Source organism: Podarcis filfolensis (assembly GCF_964270895.1).
Source record: "Podarcis filfolensis genome assembly, chromosome: 3".
Lineage (NCBI taxonomy): Eukaryota > Metazoa > Chordata > Lepidosauria > Squamata > Lacertidae > Podarcis > Podarcis filfolensis.
In genome coordinates this window covers 4,093,024-4,114,218 of record NC_139606.1, presented here as the reverse complement: position 1 = coordinate 4,114,218, position 21,195 = coordinate 4,093,024, and the positions used below count along the sequence as shown (strand labels likewise).

The following is a 21,195-nucleotide window of genomic DNA, read 5'->3' as shown; positions in this document are numbered from 1 at the left end:
GCTCAAAGGGACTATCGTCATTATTAATCTGCATCTTCTAGACCTTATTATCGGCTTTGTAAAACAAGTTCTAGGGGTCTCATAAATCTTTCAGCTGGATCCTAAACTTGATTTTTACTAGCATTCTTTAAGTTCTCACTAGAACTTCCTTCCGAGAGATGTATTTAGAATGAATCTCCCTTCCCTCCTTTTTACCACCCCTACTCTGCATTTTAGAAATTTTTATATTAGCTCCTCAGTCTATCAAGGCTCCTGAACGCCTTCCATGACCAGAAAATAAAATATCAGATCACAGAAGGCATTTAATTAGAAAGAAACGAAAAAGGTCCAATCTCGTCAAATAGAGTGGGAGCAGCAGCCTTGGGATCTCGGCTGACCAGGCCTAAAACAAGTCTGGGGGTGAGTTTTGCTGGCCTTCCTCTGAAAAGACCCCCATCCTAACCGCCTTCAGCCTCTGTCGCCCCCCGGCCGCTTAACTGGCTTAGCGAGGAAGTCAGAGCAGCTCTCACTGGCAACGCAACAACATGGTCACGCCAACAGAAAGGGGTTCCATTTTTAAAACGAAGGCGACCCTCTTACACACCACTTGCTTTTTAGTTGCATCCTCACACGAGGAAACCGCACCCTTACAGGGCAGGTCTACACAGATTTACTCCGAAGCAAGCCTCACTAGTTTACTACGGCGGCGGGGGGTCTCAACCTTATTCTACAAGTGGCAGCGCCCCCTCCCTTGTATCGATCGAGAAGCATTTTTAATAGGCGCTGAAAAATATTTACAGCTGGAATCTCAGCCAACTCTATAGGTCTGAGTCATTTCGGGCCGCAATGTTCTCAGACGCGCTTGCCAACAAACCATTCTCCTGCCCCGAAGAGTTTTAGAAGGACAGAGATGTAAATGAAAGAGCCTGAGATGCAGTTCTGCCCCCTTGTCTTCAGCCGAAAGAAGCTGCCTGTCTCCAGGACTGCCGCTACTACGAGGACGCTGCTGGTGGGGTTCGTTGGTTTGTTAAATTTCTATGCCGCCCTTCATCCGAGGATCACAGGGCGGTTTACAATAAGACCATAGCAAAACTAGAAAGATGCCCTATTCCTAACGCTGCTCATCTTTCCTGCATTGTGGAATCTGGAAGTATCTTGCCATAATTGTTAGCAGCAGGTATCCTACATTTCTTGGGTTGTGGCTGAAGGAATACATTCAGGTAACAGTTATTTTTCAGCTTTAAGAGGACTTGCGTTGGAACTGAGTACTCTTACGAAGCCTGATCCCTATACATATTTACTCGGAAGCAAGTCCCACCACGTTCGATAGGACTTGCTACCAGAGCAGCATGCACAGGATTGCAGCCTTACCTGGAAGTCAGTCCAAGACAATGGGACTTACTTTGCGCGGTGGGGGCGGTTAAATTAAAATAAGTGACTAGAAGACCAGATCCAAGGGTCCAGCAGCCTGCATCCTAAAGTTGTCTCCGAGGAGCAAGGGCTCCAAAAGCGCCCTAACCCCACCCTAACCCCAACCGCACTTTCTCCCCAGTTGCTTAATTTGGTTGGGACCATTCTCACGTCCAGGATCCTTTTCACCCTTTCCTTACGTGGGGATGTGCTTCCAATTAAATGTGTTGAGGTCGGAGCGCGAGTCCTGCAGCCAACTGGGCGGTGGATCTGGATGCCAGTGTCTCATCAAACCCATCCTCCAAGTAAGTAGACCATTCAGGCTGCAACCCTGTGCATACTTACCTGGGAGTAAGCGCCGTTGAACACACTGGGACTTACTTCCGAGTAAACATACATAGGATCGGGCTGGACATGAGGGGGAAAAAACAAAACAAGAACACACACACTCTACTTGATGTAAAGAAAATATTCATCTGAGTCAGAGGCTGCGATCCTAAGTCACAAGAGGGACCTTCATTAAAATGAACGGAACTTGCCTCTAAGTAGATCTGATCGGGACTGGAGTGCAAGGGGAGTTTAAGCAGATATAGCACTTGTCGCTTTGCCCGCTTATATAACTGAAGTGAATGCATTTCATAGCATTTTCCCATGTAGGTACCGTCTAACAGGTATTATGGGCCTGCCTGCTTCTTCTTCTTGTTGCTGCTACAGTCCCTTTGAAAGAAGCAGCCCTTTAGTAAAGGGCGAGATGACTTGGGCAAACGTTTCCAAATACACGGAGAGCTCCTGCAAACCTCTACATAACCGTATCCATTGCAATTTCATAGCTCCGGAGATGTGCGCTCTAATCTCCAGTCCATCTTTTGTAAATTACCTAATTCTCCTCTCTCTTTTTGAAGGGGAAAAAGGAAAGGGAAGGAAAAAGTGAGCCTCCCATGGAAGAAACTATAGGGATCGAGTTATCCAGATCTGTATAATTACTTTTCTATTAAAGCTATTGCAAAATGTAATGCAATTTGAAGATTTCAGTTACTCAAGATATACCCATTAGGTGCACAAGAGCGGGGGCCTACGCGGCACAACGAACAGCGAAAGCACACAGCTCATGATGAATTTTAACCTAAATGCCTCCTCCACTTGTTGTTGTTGATGATGATTACGATGATCCAGAGGAGCTTTATTTTGTTCTTGAGTTCAGCGTAGCAACGATTTTACTCTCCCAGCCATGGTACCTCCACTATCCCTGAACACCAGCTGCAGGGAACCACAAATGGGGAGGGACCTGTTGTGCTCTGGTCCTCCTTGACGGCTTCCCATTGGCATCTGGTTGGCTAGTATGAAAACAGGATAACGAACTAGACGGGCCTTGGGCCCGATCCAGCAGGGCTCTTCTGTTAGCTCAAACTACTGACTTTCTGATGCTAGCGCTCAGCCCCGAAACTTTTCAGAGGCAGAGTGACTCTGAGCACGGACAGAGCTCAGTTGGCTCCTCGCTGGGTCTGAAGTACTATTAACATCTGTTTTACTTCTCTGTAGCCATTGAATGCAATAGAATTTACTTCCCATAAAATATTAAGGATCGTTCTTCACTTTATACGGAGGGAAGAACTGGAATTCCGGACTGGTATCATTTCAGTTGCCGAAGTGTGGCTGGGTGTGCCGTTTCTGAATGCTCCCCAAAGTAACCCCATCGCTCTGCATTGGGTAAACGAGCACACGAGAGAGAGAGAGAAGGTTTTGCACAGCCTCTTTCCTCAGCGCCAACATTATTAGCGGCAGGGAACTGTGCCGGCCTCCAGAGCAGTGTCCGGAAACGTGACCCTAACCTGCAACTCCCCAGTTGAATCCGCCACCCATTCCGTAAGGCCATCAACCAAGACACACTTTGCAACAGCCCCCACAGAACTCAGCGGGGTTGTTTTTCCGTCCGAGCAAATCCATGTTCCTGGCTAGTCATCTACTTTCTTTATAAGTCAATGGAATTTACTCCCAAGTAAAAGTCACTAGGATTGGGGAGCGGGGGGGGGGGAGTTAAGTAACTGCAGCTTTTCTGCCACGTATTATCATTATCACATATTTATTTATACCCCGCCTTTTTCCCTGACAAGGTCTCAAGGCGATTTACAGCGACCTGCCCCCCGTCCTTGAGCCACTACATCCTTTGCTTGGGCTGCTGTATAGGGCAAGGGACACACACACACCCTCAGCTCCTCTCTCAAACCCAAGAGCCTTTTCCTCTCTCGTCTCCTTAAGAGCGCTTCATCCCGCACCCGCTGCCACTCCGGGGTAATATTATAACCGAGGTGGGTGCTTTTGTTTTAATTTCTAACAGAAGGAAGGGACTGCCCTCCCCGCTTCGCTCCCCCTCTTCCTCCCTCCCCTCCTCCCTTTCTCTTGAGCTTATCAATAGGAGCGAGGGAGCCGCAGTAGCCGCTTGGTTTGCTAGTAATTATGAACGACAATCCTGTTCCCGAAAACGGGAGCTCTTAGTCGAGCAAGATCGCTTTGAAACGACAGCAGGAAACGGCAAGGAAATGGAGCGTGCAGCAACCCAGCGTGAAACTTTCGCTTCTTTACATGTTTACCATTTTCCACGCATATATTAAGGCTGGGCGGGCAGGGAGAAAAGAAAATCGGTTCTGCTTTGGGTTGCTCCCACAGAACAGAGAGCAAACAAACAAACTAAAAGGGGGCGATTCCGGAGCAATGGGGCTCCCAAATACCTTGTGATAGGATCACAAGCCTAGATTTATGGCGCTTCTGAGTTTCTGTTTATTTTCGTTTTCTATATTAATCATACGTAAAAAAAAAACCCACAACCGCACTTAATTAGGGTTTGGAATCGTGGAATTGTTCTTATGTAATGTGGGTGTTTTCTGGAGCAACACCCAGAGCCACGACCCATTTGCTCCCAAGGAATCCTCTTAAAATAAATCCGGCCAGTAACCAGCAAGCGGATTGTGCTAATTTATCTGGAAGTCTCTTTAAAATCTGTTTGTGTCGAGTAATGAGCGCGCAATAATTCGAAAGTTTCCCTCTTTTGAATAGACAAGTGTACTTGGAGGTCGGTCCTTTGGATACTTGCTGAGAAGTGAGTCCCGCGGGTTTCAACGGCCAGTTACGGTAAGTGTTCAAAGGTGCAGCAACGGCTTGGCCTTCAATGCCACGTGGCGCACACATTTCTCGGAAGAAAATATTCCAGCAAGGCCCAAGGAAACCAAGGCTGTGCCCTCCAAAGGCTGTGGGCTTCAACTCCCAGCAGACCCGACCGTGGGCCACCACGGCTGAGGGTGCTGGGAGGCTCTGGAGGGCACGTGCTAAACAGCCCTGATGGAAAGCATTTCTTCGGTGTAAATAAACATTTACTTCCAAGCCAAGCTGCAACAACACATAAATATAGAATCACAGCGTTGGACGGGACTCCAGAGGTCATCTGGCGCAACCCCTGTGGTGCAGGAACATCTACAGACGGTTCCCCATCCAATCTGAAACCATACCCGAAGACCCTGCTTCGCTTTGTAAATCTGCTGGCAGGTTTCCTCACATCAACCGCTAACGACACAGAGAGCTTTATTTCCCTATTTTATATTATTGTGTCTCTTCTAGGACCAAACAAAGTATGTGTCCAGTCGTGGGAGGCTACAAAGCTTCTGCTCCGGGAAACTTTAATGTTAAACCCATCTTCACTGAATGGAATCCTACACGCTCTCGAATTCATCTGTCCAGTTATTTCGATTTAAGCAGTTTATAGTGCCATCCTAAAAGACTTGCCTAGAATATCGCAATGGGATTTAGCCCCCTGTAATGACCTGCCGAGGATCTCACGCAGCCTTAAACCGCACTACTCAACAGCTGGAAGAAAAAGGAGGAAGTTCCTTCTCGACTCAGCTCAGTTTTTGCATGTTCTGAGTTTGGTTGAAATGACTGGCAAAAAGCTCAAGCGATTTTAGCAAATATTTGCCCGATGCGGTCAGCTCTCTCTGTCCCTCTCTCTCTCTCTACTGTACTCTCCCTTCTCTTTAGTTGGCAGCTCTGGGCTTTGGGCAGGCGTGGTGCTACTCCTGCAAACAGGTTTCAGGCAGGCCTACAAACCCGCCTCCCCGCTCATGGGGGGGGGGGGATATCAAGTCATAAATCGCTACAATCGGCAAGTTCAAGACGCCCCTTGCCCTCTTCACACGGGTTGGACAAGGGCGTCAACATAAAGCGCTGCATTCAACTGGATCCCAAAAGGCAGCCTTGGAATGTCTCCGGGGCAAAAAGAGTTAAGCTTTGACCCGCCGTACCTGCCCCGCTGCATTCAAAAGCGATTTTTCTCGAAGGAGAATTAATACTAGCCGATGGCCCAGAACGGGATTTTTCCTTCACCGTTCCTTGCAAAATGGTATCTAATCTTATCTATACATATAATGTGTGGACTTCTTTCGTGAGAGTCTTGACCACTGCTGAACCAACCACAGGGTCCATCCCTGCACACTACTTCTTAGAATGGCTTCCAACTGCTCAGGTCCCTCTTATTGGCCACTTCCTGCGCTTTACACCATAAATCAAGCACAGCCAACGCACATTTAAAGGGCACGGCTTTCCTCAAAGAATCCCGGGAACTATGGTTTGCTATCGGTACCGGGAATTGTAAGTCTAAGGTTGCCAGGATTCTTGCGTGCATTGAATGTACGTTGATTATATGTGTCTGTGTGTTCTAAAACTACAATTGCGCTCGCCACGCAGAGGAAGTAAATGCGAGACGGGTGGCGGACGGTTCCCCGTTGGATTCCCAGGGGTTTGCCCACCGTGGGGAGTCAGGATACGATCCCACGCATTTGCTGCTGGGATGCGTTTGCCGCTTTGAGGTCCAATTATCTACATATTGATCCCGAAGTAACTGCCAGTGACAATTTCAAGTGCGAGAGGGCTTCCTACCAGCCACATCCAAAACAGCCTAATAAACTACCAAGCCCTCGGGTTCAGCAAAGTCATGAGGGTGGACCAGCCACCAGCCATGAAATCTGCAGAGATGGGAGAGAATCCATGTCACGCGACGCGATCCTTTAGGAAAGCCTTGCAGCGAGTCTCCCTCAACGCGGCTCCGCACTTCCGACAGAACTCCACCCAGAGGCGACGCGGACAGGGAGTCTCCTCGCCCCCGCTTTACCGCTCCGTGCATAATCAAAACGTCGTTTCATCCAGCCTTTTAGCCAACGTGCCCCACCCTCAATGCCGGTGTTTGAAAAGCCATTCGAGCGGCTGGGGGATCCTGCTCCGCGTTGGCCGTTGCTAATATTTAATGTCTGCCTGGGCGAAGGGTTCATACATCTCCCCGCCCCAGCAAAGCGTGCGTCTGGCAACTCAGGTAACCCGGATTATCGAATCATAAGCGTTTGGAAGGGGCGACCAAGGGTCATCTAGTCCAACCCTCTGCAATGCTTTGTTACGCTTAACCTTATGGAAGTAAGTAGTCTCCAAATCAGAAGTAAGCTAGACTGAGAAACCATTAGGTTCGCTATAAAGTAAAACCAGTTAAAAGACGTGGTGAAGTTTGCTCAGGGGTGTTCTGAGGGTGGGGGTGGGAGGGGCTGCCATGGATTCGCTCAATGTGCAAACGCTCCTGTCGCAAAAGCTGCAGTCCCGAAGTGTGTGACTTGGGAGGGCCTCCCTTCCTTAGCAGCAGGGTTTTCTGCTGAGGATTTGACTTTAGAACATCGCAGGGCGCGACGGAATCCCAAACTCCACTTTCGCGGAGGGGATTCGGCGTTGTCACCCTTTGCGCTTACTGCTCTCTAAAGCTGGGACTGCCGCCGCCGCCGCCGCCGCCTGCCTTAATGGAAATAAGAGTTACGAATGATTTTTTAATGTCTCGTTGGATTTTTAGCCTGTTAATGTAGCGCATCCCTCTCATTATTACTTTATTGATTGCTCATTGACCAGCCCCCTTCAAATCGTATTAACCACCCTCTGCCACTTTAGATTAGGAACTGCTTCTCCCTCCCCCCGTTTTCTTCATTTTTGTCTTTCTTTTCTTTTCCTTTTTTTCCCAAAAAGCACCTTTCATTATAGCCTCACCAGCACCCCAGCAACGGAGATCCGGCTTGGCAGCTTAATGCTGGCTCTAATGGGGCAGCTCAGAGACAAGGGGCCACGGTCCCTGCCTATTGCATTAATAGCTCAAAGGGGGCTAATACAGAAAATTAGCCTTAAACGAGCTCTGGAGATCTCCAAATGAAAGAGCCATTTATCACGCTGGCTACCTCCACTCCACTCGTTTGCTCTCTCTACTGGGAACAACTCATTTCCTCTTAACTAAATTACCTCAGAAATGTCAAGGAAGCCCAGATCGCAAACATAACGAGAGAGGAGGGAGGGAGGGAGGGAGACAGTGTGCAGCTCACAACATATTGTGTTTCTGCGACGGAGTCAAGCGCCTCAGCCAGGAAACAGCGAGGTCGGGGGGAGAGAGAGGAGTATAGACAACCCATCTGTTTACTTCAGTTCGAGATTAGTAGATGGAGAAGGAAGGAAGGACGAAATAAAAATAAACAATTAAAAGACGACACGCGAGGAAGACAGAACTTGACTATGAAAAGTAGTCCTAGATTAAATTAACAATTCGACCCAACGCACTTTTACTACAAAGTAAGCTCCTACTAAACTCAGTGGGATTCGCGCTCTAGTAAGTTTGCTTAAGGCTGAAGTCCCTATGGAAGCGACGATGTCTACTACTTCCTACTGAATACAGCCGGGCAAACGGGGTTAGGATTGCAAATTAAATTAAATTCATGGGGCCTTCAGCAGAACCAGCCATCGGACTCTGAAGTAAGTAATACAACAGAGGCTGGGCAGCACACGCAGGTCAGGTTTGGTTTTTGCTGCCGCTGCTACTGCTTCAAAAGAAACTAGACAAGCAGGGAGAGTTTCGAACCCAGATCCGAAAGCAGGTTTATTGGGTATTGAGGACTGATTCATTCGCTCAAATACATTGCTTGATTATTCACGCCACGCTTTCTGCCTTGCAGAAAGTTCAGGGAAGTTTCTAGTGTGTGTTGTATTGAGCTTTTACTGTTCGTTGTTGGGAGCTGCCCAGAGTGGCTGAGGCAACCCAGTTAGATGGGCGGCATAGAAATAATAAATTATTATTATTGCAGCTGCACGTGTGAACTGTCTGAATTGAAACGGAACTGCGTGTTTGCGGGAGAGATGCGCCATTTGTCCACAGGGGCTTCTCACCAGGCCTCCCAGCAGTTCAGAATCAAGCACGCACATGCGAACCTCCTCTCTCAGCCACCCAGTTCCAGTGGAGGTTGCCACCAGCCGGATGTGTGCAAGGTGGAGATGTGAACTGAATTTTATTCTGGTTGGTACCAAGGTTTTAAACAGACGGCTAGAGGGAATGAAGAGGGTTACCGTGTCGTCTTTCCTCTCCTCCCTTCTCACGCTAAGAAAAAAAAAGGGGGGAGTGTCACACACTGGGACCAGCGTGGCAATAAAAGATGACAGATATCGCCATTACTTTCATAGGCCTCAAAGATCGTAAGACATGGGCGCTAAGGGATGAGCTGAGTGTGTTAATAATTTATCTCCATATCGCATCTCCTTTGTCACTGGGATATTTTTGCCTAGAAAAATGGGCACCGCTCTGTGTGAAATAGGAAGCGTCACTCCACTTTTCTATCCGTTCACACGTAGCAGAGAGGGTTGCAGCTGCAACGATCCCTTCGGCATTAGGTTCCAACCAGAAGAAAGAGAGCGGCTTCTCCCTGCCACAGATACTGCAGCTATCTGCGCAAACACCTCGCGGGCCCTGCAGCTTCCCTCTTCCCACGATCTGCTTAAGGACAAATGCCCCTAGGCCTTTCGCTGATTTGCTACTAGAAACCTGTCCAGCCATATTTCTGGGAATGGATTTCAGACAAGGCTCACTGGAAGGAAAACACTGAATTCCCAAGACTTTTGAATTGTGTGTGCAGAAAGTGTGGGGAGTCGTCCACACATCTGATTTTAAAAACAGGACGCTCTTCTAAGAGTAGTGAATGGGATTCTGGGCAGTGATTCTAACGCAGTTACTATGGCTTCCAATAAGTAAGCCCCACTGAACTCAAGAAGCTCACTTCTCAGTAGAGGTGACAAGAAAGGCAATATAACCGAAAATGCTTAAGATCGTGCTACCAGTAATCAACTTGAATAAAATATATTGGGGGGGGGGGGCAGGTAAACCCCGCCCTGCATAATCGATCACATGACGCGGTGCACGCACACCATTTGAAAAGCAATGCCAATCAACTTGGGGGGGGGGGCAGGGAGCAAATACTCCTTGACCTCTAGGAGTTGGCTCCTATGTAGAGAGATTTGTTAGACAATATTATGCAGCAACGCGTGCGCGCGCACACACAAACACCGGGGCAGGAGGGAAGGACTCTTTAGGACTAAGTTCGACTGGACTGACTTCGCTAGCAAAAGGCGACAATAGCCGGGGTTGTCAACGTGGTGTCCGCGGATGCTGTCCGACTCCAATTCGCAGCGGTACAAGTCATAAATGATGATGATCATCTCTAGACATTGGCCATGCTGGCTGGGGCCGATGCGAGAGGGAGCCCAACAACATTTGGAGGATATATAGTCTCACCCTCATCCCTCAACCTCAATCACATTTACTTAGTTGTTTCATTGGCTTCGGTTTAGCGCCGCGGCCTTAAATTGATTGGCTTGCTCATTATCGAAATTTATACGACGCCGTTCTATAAAATATGCAGTTACTTCCCTCCCGAGCAAGTTATTAATAAGTACTCTGACTTCGGAGGAGACTTATGCTATAAGACTGGGCTGTAACGGTGCAACCCAGGAGAGATCCTACTGCCATTCAAGGCAATGGAAGAGCGCACGGGCTGATGGAAGCAAGTACCCTGCTCCCGCAAGCAAAGTGCGCCAAGGCGGAGGCCACGTTTTCGAAGCTGGGCTATCAGTTAAAGAAGAGGACCCGAGAAAAAGCGACGCGCTTATGAGCTCCATGCTGGCAGGCCAATCTACCTGCAATCTACCTTTCCTGCCCAAGCCAGTCAGCTGAAGAGGGCTGCCTGCTCTGCTCCCAAGTGCCACCTGAAATCATTTCGCTTCATTCCAGTTTAGGATTTCCCATAAAGGCAGCAGTAATTCTATGGACCTTTACTCGGGAGCAGGTCCCGCCCGCATCTGTGGGGCCGAGTTCTATGTCACCTGCACTAAAACCAGTAGGATCCGGTCCCATCGGGATTTTGACTTACTGGGGAGCAGGGGTGCCAACTTGAATAAAATATTGTGGGGGCCCAGCTAAGCCCCGCAATACATACCGTAATCGACTATGCAATGCAGTGCACACACACCATTTGAATGGGAATGCCCATCAACTTTGTGGGGGCCGGGCCCCCTCAAATATTGTGGGGGCCAAGGCCCCTCAGAGTTGGTTCCTATGCCGGGGAGACTGCGCCCACACGCAGCCTTGCATCACGATGAAAGCAGCAGAAATTACAGGGCCCGAAGCTCTTCTCTCCGCCGCTAATCCACCTCTACCTTGGAGCCACATAGATTTGATTTTAAGGAAACAAATCACGTCCTTTCCATTCAGCTTTCTTCAGTGGGATACCACGTTCAGCACATGTAAATGCTTCCTCCTAAACTTAGTTCCTTAAGCCCCCTTTCCCTTGATTATAGAAGCAGATTTTGGGACGGGAGCCTTGAGTTTCAGAGGAACTCTCAAAATCGGGGTCTAAAGACAGCTTTTTGTTTCCCTTTCCGCTCAGGGCTGGGGGAGCTTTGTTAGGGAGCTCGCCGGAGTGGTTCTTAACGGTAAGGCGAGCCCCGGCAATTGGGGCTGCCGTTTAGGACACCGAAGAGCCAGTGCTACCACGCCCATCCTGCGCAGTTCAGAACTGGGTCTAGCAATAGTAATTCCGGAGATCGTTAAATCTAGCACCCCTCTCTTCGTTGAGTAGGGTCTGCTCAATGTCTATTGCCTTATCGCCGTAATCGTCCCACGTTTTCAAGAGTCTGTCAGGGAAATTCAAACGGGGGGCGGGGGAAGCTGGGGAAAGGGTGAAGCAGCTGCAATACGCCCAAAATGAGTTATTGTAATTACATTTAATTAGTTTAATTAGTTAATTATTTTGCTTACAGCTGTACAAGAGATTGCAAACATTTGTTAATATCACATTCCCTCTAACAGTATGGGGCGAAGCTACACTTACATTAAATCATGTATGCATGTGTAGATTTGTTTTTTAATGGAGCATGTGCGATTCGTAACCCTCCCCATCCCATGTTTTCCCGAAGGACAGGCGTGCGTGTGTGTTTGTGTGTGCGTGTCCACAGGCTGGGAAAACCCCTTACAACCAAGCTCTTGCCACACCCGTGCACGTTTACTCAGGAGTTGTCCGCTGGGTTCAGTGAGACTTACTCCCAAGTGAATTGTGCAGAAGGCTCAGCCTTAAAATCAAGACTGCCATTGGGCAAGCAGCATGGAGGCAACATAAACAAGGGGCCCGAATCGCAACCGCCAAGGATCATGGGAATTTTGTTATTTAGCCAGAGCCATTGTGCTACGCAAAACGAGAATTGACGTGGGGGGGTGGAAGCTATGAAATGATTTGCGGCCGTTTCACAACTGGACTTTCCCTTTCTGAGTGGAGGAGGGGGGATACATTCCAGAATTAGGAAACCTTTCATTCCCACACCAAGGGAAGTAACCTCACTTAGATGCAAGATCCGTTCATTCCGCTTTTACATCACAATCCTCAAAACGTTTGCCTACAAAATGGTTCCATGAAATTTCAGAGATACAGCCAACCAACAGTCAGGTCTTATGAATGCTTACCGGGACGGAAGTTTCGATGGCTACAATGGGGCTCACTCCCAACTTAATGTGCACAGAGCTCGAGGCTAGGATTCTTCGTAGACATACTGGAGAACAAGCCCCATTGCGCAATTAAACTGGTTGCTTCCCAGACACATTCCTAGGCTCATGACGTGTTCTTAGGATCACAGCTGTGGTTCCCAGGAAGCAAATTTCATTGATTACAAGTGTGGTCCACATGATCAGTAGGGAGCTTTGCTTCCGTTACCCTCCCTCCTTATAAAAATCTGCCTTTATTAATCCCTCCGTTCTCTTTGTTTCTACTGACGTAGTCTTGTCTCTTCCACGTGAAACGTGCAATTCACTCCTATCCACGTTTACTCGGGAGTAAGCCCCAGTGGAATAAGTACTTCCAAGTACATAGAAAAAGGATATTCATTACTTGGAAGGACTATCGATTGTCCCCAAACGGTGAAACAAATGCCACACATACGCGCGCGTACACACAGTATTGAAATGTTTTCCATACCTTTTTTGATGACAGACTGGTCCAACAAGTTCATGCCGCTGTTATTGGCATCTTCTACTGACTATGAATACAAAAAAGAAGGGGAGGGGGTATCACTATTCAAATTGACTGGCCGGCAGAGTACAACGTACACGTAGGTATAAACATAAGCACTCACGCGCGCGCACGACATCACGTCAGCCCAGGATCTGGAATTCCTGTTATTACCATTTATATTAATTCACTAGGGAAAGAGAGGCGTTCCTTATTAAATCGACAGGGCAATGAAGCGCTCCCAGATTAGAGGATCTAATAGAAAGAGGTGCAAAACACCTGAGCTTCTTTTTCTTCTTTATTGCTTGAAAAAAGAGAGCTAAATAATACACCGACTTTATTCCTTCAAGCTTTTAAAAAATCCTTTATTTGCCCTAGTTAGACAATAAGACCATTTGAAATAGGGCACATTCACAATATAATAATTCTGTGCGAGTTTGCTTGGAATTTAGGAATACACACTCTTGGTGGAAACAAAAAAAAATTTTTTTCCTTCTAGTAGCACCTTAAAGACCAACTAAGTTAGTTCTTGGTATGAGCTTTCGTGTGCATGCACACTTCTTCAGATACATCTTCTTCAGATACATCTTTCAGATATATCTTCAGATACTTCTTTTCGTGCATGCACACGAAAGCTCATACCAAGAACTAACTTAGTTGGTCTTTAAGGTGCTACTGGAAGGAAAATTTTTTTTTTTGTTTTGACTATGGCAGACCAACACGGCTACCTATCTGTAACACTCTTGGTGGGTCCATTTTAGCCAAGTCGACGATCTCGAAACAACCCGATCTTAGAGGTTTACTTATAAGTAAATGTTATTGAACCCAATCGGGCTTACTTCCGAGTAAGCGTGCTTTAGGTTGCCAGTTTAAGTAAAGGATGAGATGAGCGCCATCAGTAAAGCACATAGTAAGTTTAATTTAAAGCCCACGCTGTCAAGATCTTCGCTTTCAGTCGTTCTTCTGTTGGAACAACTTCCTTACCTGTGCAGGAGGAGAAGGGCAATTCGCAGGAAACGAAGATGGGGCGGGGAACAACTTACTGATACTCTGATAGGCGATTAAAATAGATGGTCTACCGAAGCCAATTTTTTTTATGGCCCTCTAGCCTTCTCCTTCCCGCTATGATCTAGGAGCCACACCTGTAATCATGACACGTCTTTCTTCAACTAAAAAAACAATATTTTGGCCCAGGAGCGAGCATGGTTGGACACGAAGGAGGTACTGCAGAAGGCTCTTGTATTGTGTGGCTGCATGATCCGATTAGGGCTCAAAGGGCAGAAAAGGTTGGGTTTTGCTTACTGCTTGCTCGGAAGCCTAGTTCTCTGGAATAAGAGTGCCAAATCCGTGTTTGGACCATACCTCTTTAAGGCAACAGGTGGTAGCGGTGTGCCGCATGGTTAATGTCCCTTCATTAGAAAAAGTCCCCGGACGTAGAAAACTAGCACAGAGGGGAGACGACTACCTTGGAATCCTTCTCCACTGCACAGATTTATCTGCGGGAATTGCTCTTCAGCATAGGAACACCCCCACACCCCCCCCCCGGCAGCCTGAAGTGGTATGGTCCAAGACACGACCAGGCCTCCGACTTGGTCCTCTGTATTATGAAAGATGGGCCTCAGTTTAATGGGATTTCCTTCCCAGTTAGCATGTATGGAGGTGCAGCCTTTATTCCCCCACCCCACTGAAGATAATTTCACCTGTTGCCCAACCTTAGTAAGTCTTAGTAAGTGGAAATATTGTCATAATCTTCAAAGCAGCAGAGGAGTTCCTCCTCATCACAGCTACCGCGATGCGCACCTACAAGTCAGTCCGTGGAATAAAGGGAGTCCTATAAGGCGTTTCAAATTCCTTATGAAGGAAGAGGATTCCTCCCCTCCTTCACCGTTACTCAGACGAACAAAAACCATTAGGTTTCCAAGACAAATGAAAGAAAATAAATTTGCATCATTTCATATAAAATGTATAGCAAAACTGGGCTGAGGTTGCCTCCCTGCATACCCTCCCACTTCACAGAGCCTGGTTTTAAATGTCGGTGTTTCCCCATAGGTTTTACCAGCGTGGTCCTGCCAAGGTCTACTCGGAGGTATGACCTATTGAATTCAACGGAGCTGAAGCTGCCTAACTCGATGATTTCCCTTGCTCTCCCAATGAGGCCTTGTTGAGTCTGGGCCAGGGTGTCTAGAGCGAACAGAACCTAGGGCTCTCTATCCCTAAGCAACAGTGACCGACCTAACAAACAAACATTTCCGACTCTTCTGGCCTCAGCGAAGGATTTCATTCAAGGGCTTCTGCGTATCTGGGTCAAGCGGTCTCTTGCCAGCCACTCTGACTCTAGTGCTAAGCGCGTTTGCTTGGAATTAGGGTCCTCGCGAATGGTCATGGCACCGAGAGCTTGCCAGAGAAGCGTCCGCTAGCCCTCAGCTTCAAAAGTAGCCGCAGGGCAGAGCACTAGACAAAAGGAGAGAGAGGGTCCTGTCCTGCTTCTTCCTTTCGCCCCCTTTCCAAGCGGCAAGCCTACGCACGCTTACTCGGGCATAAATCTCGCTTCGTGTTCAGTGCCTTTACTTCAAAGTAAAACGCGTCGAGGATGGCTCAGTAAAAGAGCGGGCGGCTGGACCGCGTCTCTCACCTTACAGACGCAACCAGAGGGAATAAATACCTGCCGGGGCATGTTCTCCGTCCTTATTGGGGGCAAGGGAAGGGTGTCACAAGCCCCTAATCCCTAAACAAAAAATAATTATCTTGGAACGGTTCTTCCCCACCTGAACAACCCCGGCTGGACGTCTAAGAACACACACCCGCCCCCGCCCCCCCAAAAGTGGCCATGCTTGTGTCTCGCTGGGAAGCTCGCGAGCAGAACATTGGAGGCAGCGCCCACCCCCCGGTGCTCATCTGCAGCTCTTGCAAGGGATGGGGATTCTAATCCTCTTTCGCTCAGGTAAAGGGGCGGGCTTGGCGTTGATCCGGATTAAGTGCCCCCGAAGGGCGTGCCTGTGCTCTAGGGGCGCAGTTCCTGGGAGGCGCGGTGGGTGGTGGCGGTGGTGATGGCGGTGGCGGGGCGCCTCCTGGAAACCTGTTCCGCGCACCCTCCGCTGCTCGCCTCCTCATCAGCAGCGCGCCTGAGCTGTTGTAGTTAATGAGAAGAGTCTTGTCTGATTTTCGATCTAATTACGGCCGCCTGCTGGGTTTTTGTACAGGATATTCGCGCAGCATGCTGGCAGTTAATAGTCACAGAGAGGATCGTAAAGATTTAATTAGGACTGCATGCGGAAACACGCACACGCACACTCACACACAACTCAGACTTTTAATTACTAGACTTCTTTAGTTAAAAGTGATACCAGGGGTTACTTTGCATGGGTGCAAAGTTAACTTTGGATCCCCAGCGCCTCTCAGAAAAGACGGTGGGGGTGGAATTCAGTCTTGGACATTCCCCGCTATAAAGTGCGCACATTTATTTATTTATTTTAAATAAAAAAAAAAGCTAACACTTTCCAATCGCCGCCTGACATTCCGAGAGCAATAAATGGAGGGGGTGGGAAGGAAGAAAAGCCTAGCAGTGCAGGTCTCACTTCAGTTCGAAAGGGATTTACGGGGAACGAATGCGCATTGATTTCAGCGAGACCGTGATCTGCCTTTAATACGTGCCTCGGAAGTCAGTCTCGTCCATTAACAATAGGACCGGTTTCCATGTAACTCTGCCTACTGGAAAAGTCCCACTAAACTCAAGGGGCTGGCTTCTGCGCACAGATGCGTAAGAAGGATACAGGATTGCCTTCAGGATTGCTGCGAGGAAGAGTAATTTTGAATCTTAAACCCTGAAGCAAATCTGATATAGAAACCAGTTAAGCCGAAGCAATCTTACTGAAAAGGCTTTAGAGCCACCAATTCCAAGCGAAGCCCCCCAGTTCTGATTAACACGACTTTGTAAGCAATTCTGGTTGATTTCTGTTTTATTTACGATAGCAGCGTTTAAACTGCATAAATCCGAATACTTTGGATTCCCTGGACTGTGAGTTTGCTCGCCTGCGAACACCTGAACTGATGTGCTTAATGAGAGAACAATAAGGTATTTCAAGAAAACATTACATCAAATATTAACCCGTAATATATTACTGGGGATGAAAAATAAAGCGCTGCAATATATCATACTTGGTATCACGAATACTCGAGTTTCAATTAAAGATAGGGAGCAACTGCAGACATATTAATGGCATACAGCCGTGAATATATCATAACTATTTATTCATCGATCTCTCTGTCTAATCTTAATTTATTAAGGACATTAAGAAGAAACAAATTTCTTATCATCCACCTGATACCTTAGTTACATTGCGGTACACATTAATTGCACATGTACACAGAACGTACCAAATGAAAGTATCCTCACTCTAATAATAGATAATGACTGCTAATAATTCATAAAGTTTTCCTGAGGAAATAGTTTCTCAATGGTGCCATTTATCAAGGAAATGCATCACCAAGGAAACGGAGAATCAAAATTTCGTAGACGTATCTATCTAGCTCTAGTAGATTCCATTAATTCAAATAAGCCAGATATCAATTTCATGTAGACTCGCACGCTAAGATGTGCAAGCTTTCCAAACATGCCATTAAGAATATACCTTGCAGAACATTCTTCACTTATTCCATAACATTCACATCTAATAGGATTACTTAAGAGGAAATGGATTTATTGAGCACTCTTGCACGCCCTTTAACAATATATACACCTACGATCCAGCTACAATTAAGCAGAACTTCTGCTGATTCCAGTGGGATTGATGCAAAGATGTACTCTCACCCCTCGCACTGAAGTCAAAGGGACTTAAAACTGCCTAACTGTGCCAGGATTTGGAAGAACGCCCACGCAGTTTGATGGATCCCCCATCTTCCTAAATAAATCTTTGCAGTAGACAAAGGTTACCAGCATCCACTCACTATTCAGCTACCCTGGCACCCCTGCCTTCAGTCACTGGTCCCTGGATCCTAAACACTTCCCCTTGGAAGTCAACCCCTACTGATTTCAGCAGAACTTCCCAGAATATATGAGCAGGCTGAACTTTTAAGGACAGTCTGGAAATCTTCCCATATAGTTAGTCATTCCTTATGACGGCGGTGGCACGCTCCCTCCCTTTACTAGAGAGGTGTTCATGTAAAAGTTGTGGACTACATCAATTGCCCGCCCACATGCTCTACCCTTTGCGTGGCTCCTCGCTTGAGGACCATTTACTTGCTTCAGAGCAAACACCCATAGAATCGGGCCGCACGTGACCAAGTGCAGAATTTAACGCTCCCAAGGACAGCAACATGTTTACAGCGCTGCAGCAGAAAACTCTCCAGTTACAAGAAACGCTTCATTCTGTCCATGAACAGTGGATTACACATGGCTTCGGTTTGTATTTCTATAATTATATATTTTCTCCCTAATTTCTTTCTGTCTCTACTTGCCTTATTTCCCCCCTGTTACAGTCAACCACATTTCTGTCCAGACAGCTTAAGAAACTGGGAGGCGGGGACCAGGCACCGTTTCCCCTCTGCACAACCCTTTTCTTGTTATTCGAGAAACTGAATAAAACCGATGCGCGTGATTTTTTTGTAAACTTCTGGATTTGTGTACAAGTTAAACTGGATTATTCTTAAAAAGTTTAGAATGAATTCTATGGTGTGTCCCCCATCCCAAATAAGAGTAAGTTATAATGGAAGGAGACTGGACAATTCCTCCCTCTCTCTCCCTTAGAAGCAAATGCATTTCAAATAAAACAAAGTTCCTCCCCATCAGGGTCGCTTGCTCCTGCTCCACCTGCCTTTTTCTGTCTCCCAAAAACTGCACATTACTCACAAGATGCATAACTCAGAATAGCTATTGCCTTTTAGGCGGTTTCAAGGGAGCTGGTTCCTAGCCTAGAATAGGTTTGTTTTGGAACAAAACAATCCGCACACCTAGCACATTTTCTTCAGCTAAAACCTGGGCCATAACCTTTCCTATGACTGATGCTCTGCATTTTTCCTTTGTTTTCACATAGCTGAGCGATATGCCCCGAGTTCCCATTCCTTTGCATTCGAATTCAGAGGAGCCATTTTCAAACAAATGTTTGGCCCCCATCATCACCCCATTTTCAAAGCTAAATACGGATCACGCCATGAAATTTCTCCATTCAGCCCAGATCCTCTAATTCGCTCTCCATTGGTCACTGGACACAAACTAATACATTCTGCCCCCTCAGTGACCGTATTTGGAGGGAGAGTCGCTTAAGTGAAAAGCGCAGGATCGGGCCTGCCAAGTCCCTCTCCTCCTCCGGATCGTTTGCGTCATGCACATAAACGCTTGATGCGCGCGGAATCTGACGCCCCCTCTGCCTTAGTTCATAAAGGCTGGCAATAAACGCAAACCGCCCAAAATAATCAGATGCGTTTTAACCCTCTCTGTTCCAACATGCCTTCGTGCAATTGGGGAGTTCCTAACGAAACACCCAACGGATGTCGTTCAATCTATATACCAACAATTACTTCGTTCTGGAGCAATTTCTGTACTGTCATTATTTACTATAATGGAAAATGGAGTTACGTTCTCTTGGAATAAATTCAGAAATCACGTAGGTTCACGACAGAGATAACTCTGCGTTCAGAGTATTTGTCTTCAGTGCAAAATAAAATAAATGCACTAGCAGAAACGATGACATCTGCAGAAAAGAACGCCCACCCGCCGGAAGAGAATGTAGCCCCCCAAACAACTAATCCTATAGGCCACTGCCACCTCTTTTCAAGACACTGTGCGAGGCTTTTGTCTTAAACAAAAAAGTAGCCCTTGATCGTTTGACTGTCCAACTGGAGGAGAAAAGAAATTTAGCGCGTCATCCAGTTCTCTGAAACACATGTTTAGTATTTTAGTTTAGTATTTAGTATTATTAATAAAATAAAATAAAATAAAATAAAATCTAGAGCAGTGCATTGTGTGCGTGGATTTATTTCCAACTTTCTGCCTAGCACTTCAACTTTTGCAAAGAGAAGGGCGGGGTGCGTATCCTGGGAACTCACATGACTTCCATCGAAGTTCTTGGGGCTCCCCTTGCTGTCTACACGGAAATAAATTCCATTGATTTCGGTGGGACTTTCATCCCAGAGAAGTCTGCCTCTCGCTGCCCCTGGCTGTCTGGCAGCTTGGGGCTGCAACCTTCAGCTGATCATTGATGGCTGCACCTCACAACTCACTGACTTCCAAGCAACACAGGGAAGTTGCAAGACAGAGTTTGATTCAAGTCCTTTGAAGCAGCCGGGAACGTGTTACCAGAGACAGAAAAGAGTGGAATAAAGTCTGGGTGTGTTCTGTCTTCCAGAAAACAAAAGCCCCAGAGATTGCTAAACATGCAAGCCTCCTGGGGTTGGGGGGGGCGCACTATTCCAAAACAGACCTTGAGTAGAGGTCGATCACATTCGCAATGATCCTGGGAAAGGTTCTATAGCACAGCAAAACCTCCAGCGCTGGAAGGCATCCGCGCACGCCCCCCCCCCCGCGACCCCCGCATGTGTGCGTGGGAGCTGCATGCTCCTTCCCGAGCGCATTACCTGGACGTCCTCCATCCCCGGGTGCCCGATGCCGTGGAGAGAAAGCGCGTCGCCCATGCCGGAGTCCAGGCCGTGGTGAGCCGAGTGGAGCAGGACGTCTGGCCGCCTGACCGAGTGGTAGTCCCGCCTGGGGTCCAGTCCCGAGAGCTGAGGCAGCGACGCCCGCGGCTGGGGCAGCAGCGAGCCGGTCTCCGAGCCCACCTCCTGCCTCTGTCTCTGCCCCCAAGGGTGCTGCTGGGGCTGGTGCAGAGGGTTCAGGGAGTAGGGGTCATTGACATGGGAGTAAGGGTCCTGGCTCTGGTGATAAGGAAGCGGCTGGTAGGGCGGCGGGAAGTAGGGCGGCTGGAAGTCCGAGGACGGGGTGTGAGACAGCGGAGGGGCGCTCGAGTAGGGTCCCTGCGAGACCGAGCCCAGCTGGGACAGCCGAGAGCTGTGACTGGGCACGCCATCGTGGCGGTCCTGGAAGGTGGACAACCGGAGGGAGGGGAGAGGAAGGAGAAAAGAGAGAGGAGAGAGAGAGAGAGAGATTGGGAAAGGGATTTTAACACCCAATTTATTATTCTCAAAAAAATACAGTTTAAAAGGTGCCTATCAAAACGGCTCCTGTTCAGATTAATCACCCCTCGGCACCGCTCGTTTTCAGCGGCGAAGAGACTGCCCGGCGTTTCTTAAAGCTTCTCCCATGGTTTGTGTATAATTGAAAGCAGAATGAAAAATCAACAAATTAGGAAAACGGAAGAATAACTCCTGTCTCCTTTCCTTAAGTTCCAAAACTTCCCATGAACTTCTCGACTGCAAGCGACAATGGCAAAAAAAAATATGAAATAAAAAGTCTGGTTTTAAAAGAGAGTGGAGG

At 47.6% G+C, this 21,195-nt stretch overlaps 1 protein-coding gene across 10 annotated transcripts in view; it reads right to left on the bottom strand.

Moving 5' to 3' along the window:
• The window catches only part of TFAP2B (transcription factor AP-2 beta), a 65,366-nt gene that overhangs the window by 38,696 nt on the left and 5,475 nt on the right, over positions 1 to 21,195 (bottom strand). For 7 of the 10 annotated variants that reach the window (XM_083606598.1, XM_083606599.1, XM_083606600.1 and 4 more), the window contains 3 exons: positions 20,340 to 20,798; positions 12,738 to 12,798; positions 1,735 to 1,797 (listed from right to left, as the gene is read on the bottom strand). In XM_083606598.1, the coding sequence (XP_083462724.1) occupies positions 1,735 to 1,797; positions 12,738 to 12,798; positions 20,340 to 20,798 (583 nt within the window). The remainder of the gene's footprint in view (positions 1 to 1,734; positions 1,798 to 12,737; positions 12,799 to 20,339; positions 20,799 to 21,195) is intronic. The other 3 variants (XM_083606605.1, XM_083606604.1, XM_083606597.1) reach the window with 1 other exon arrangement.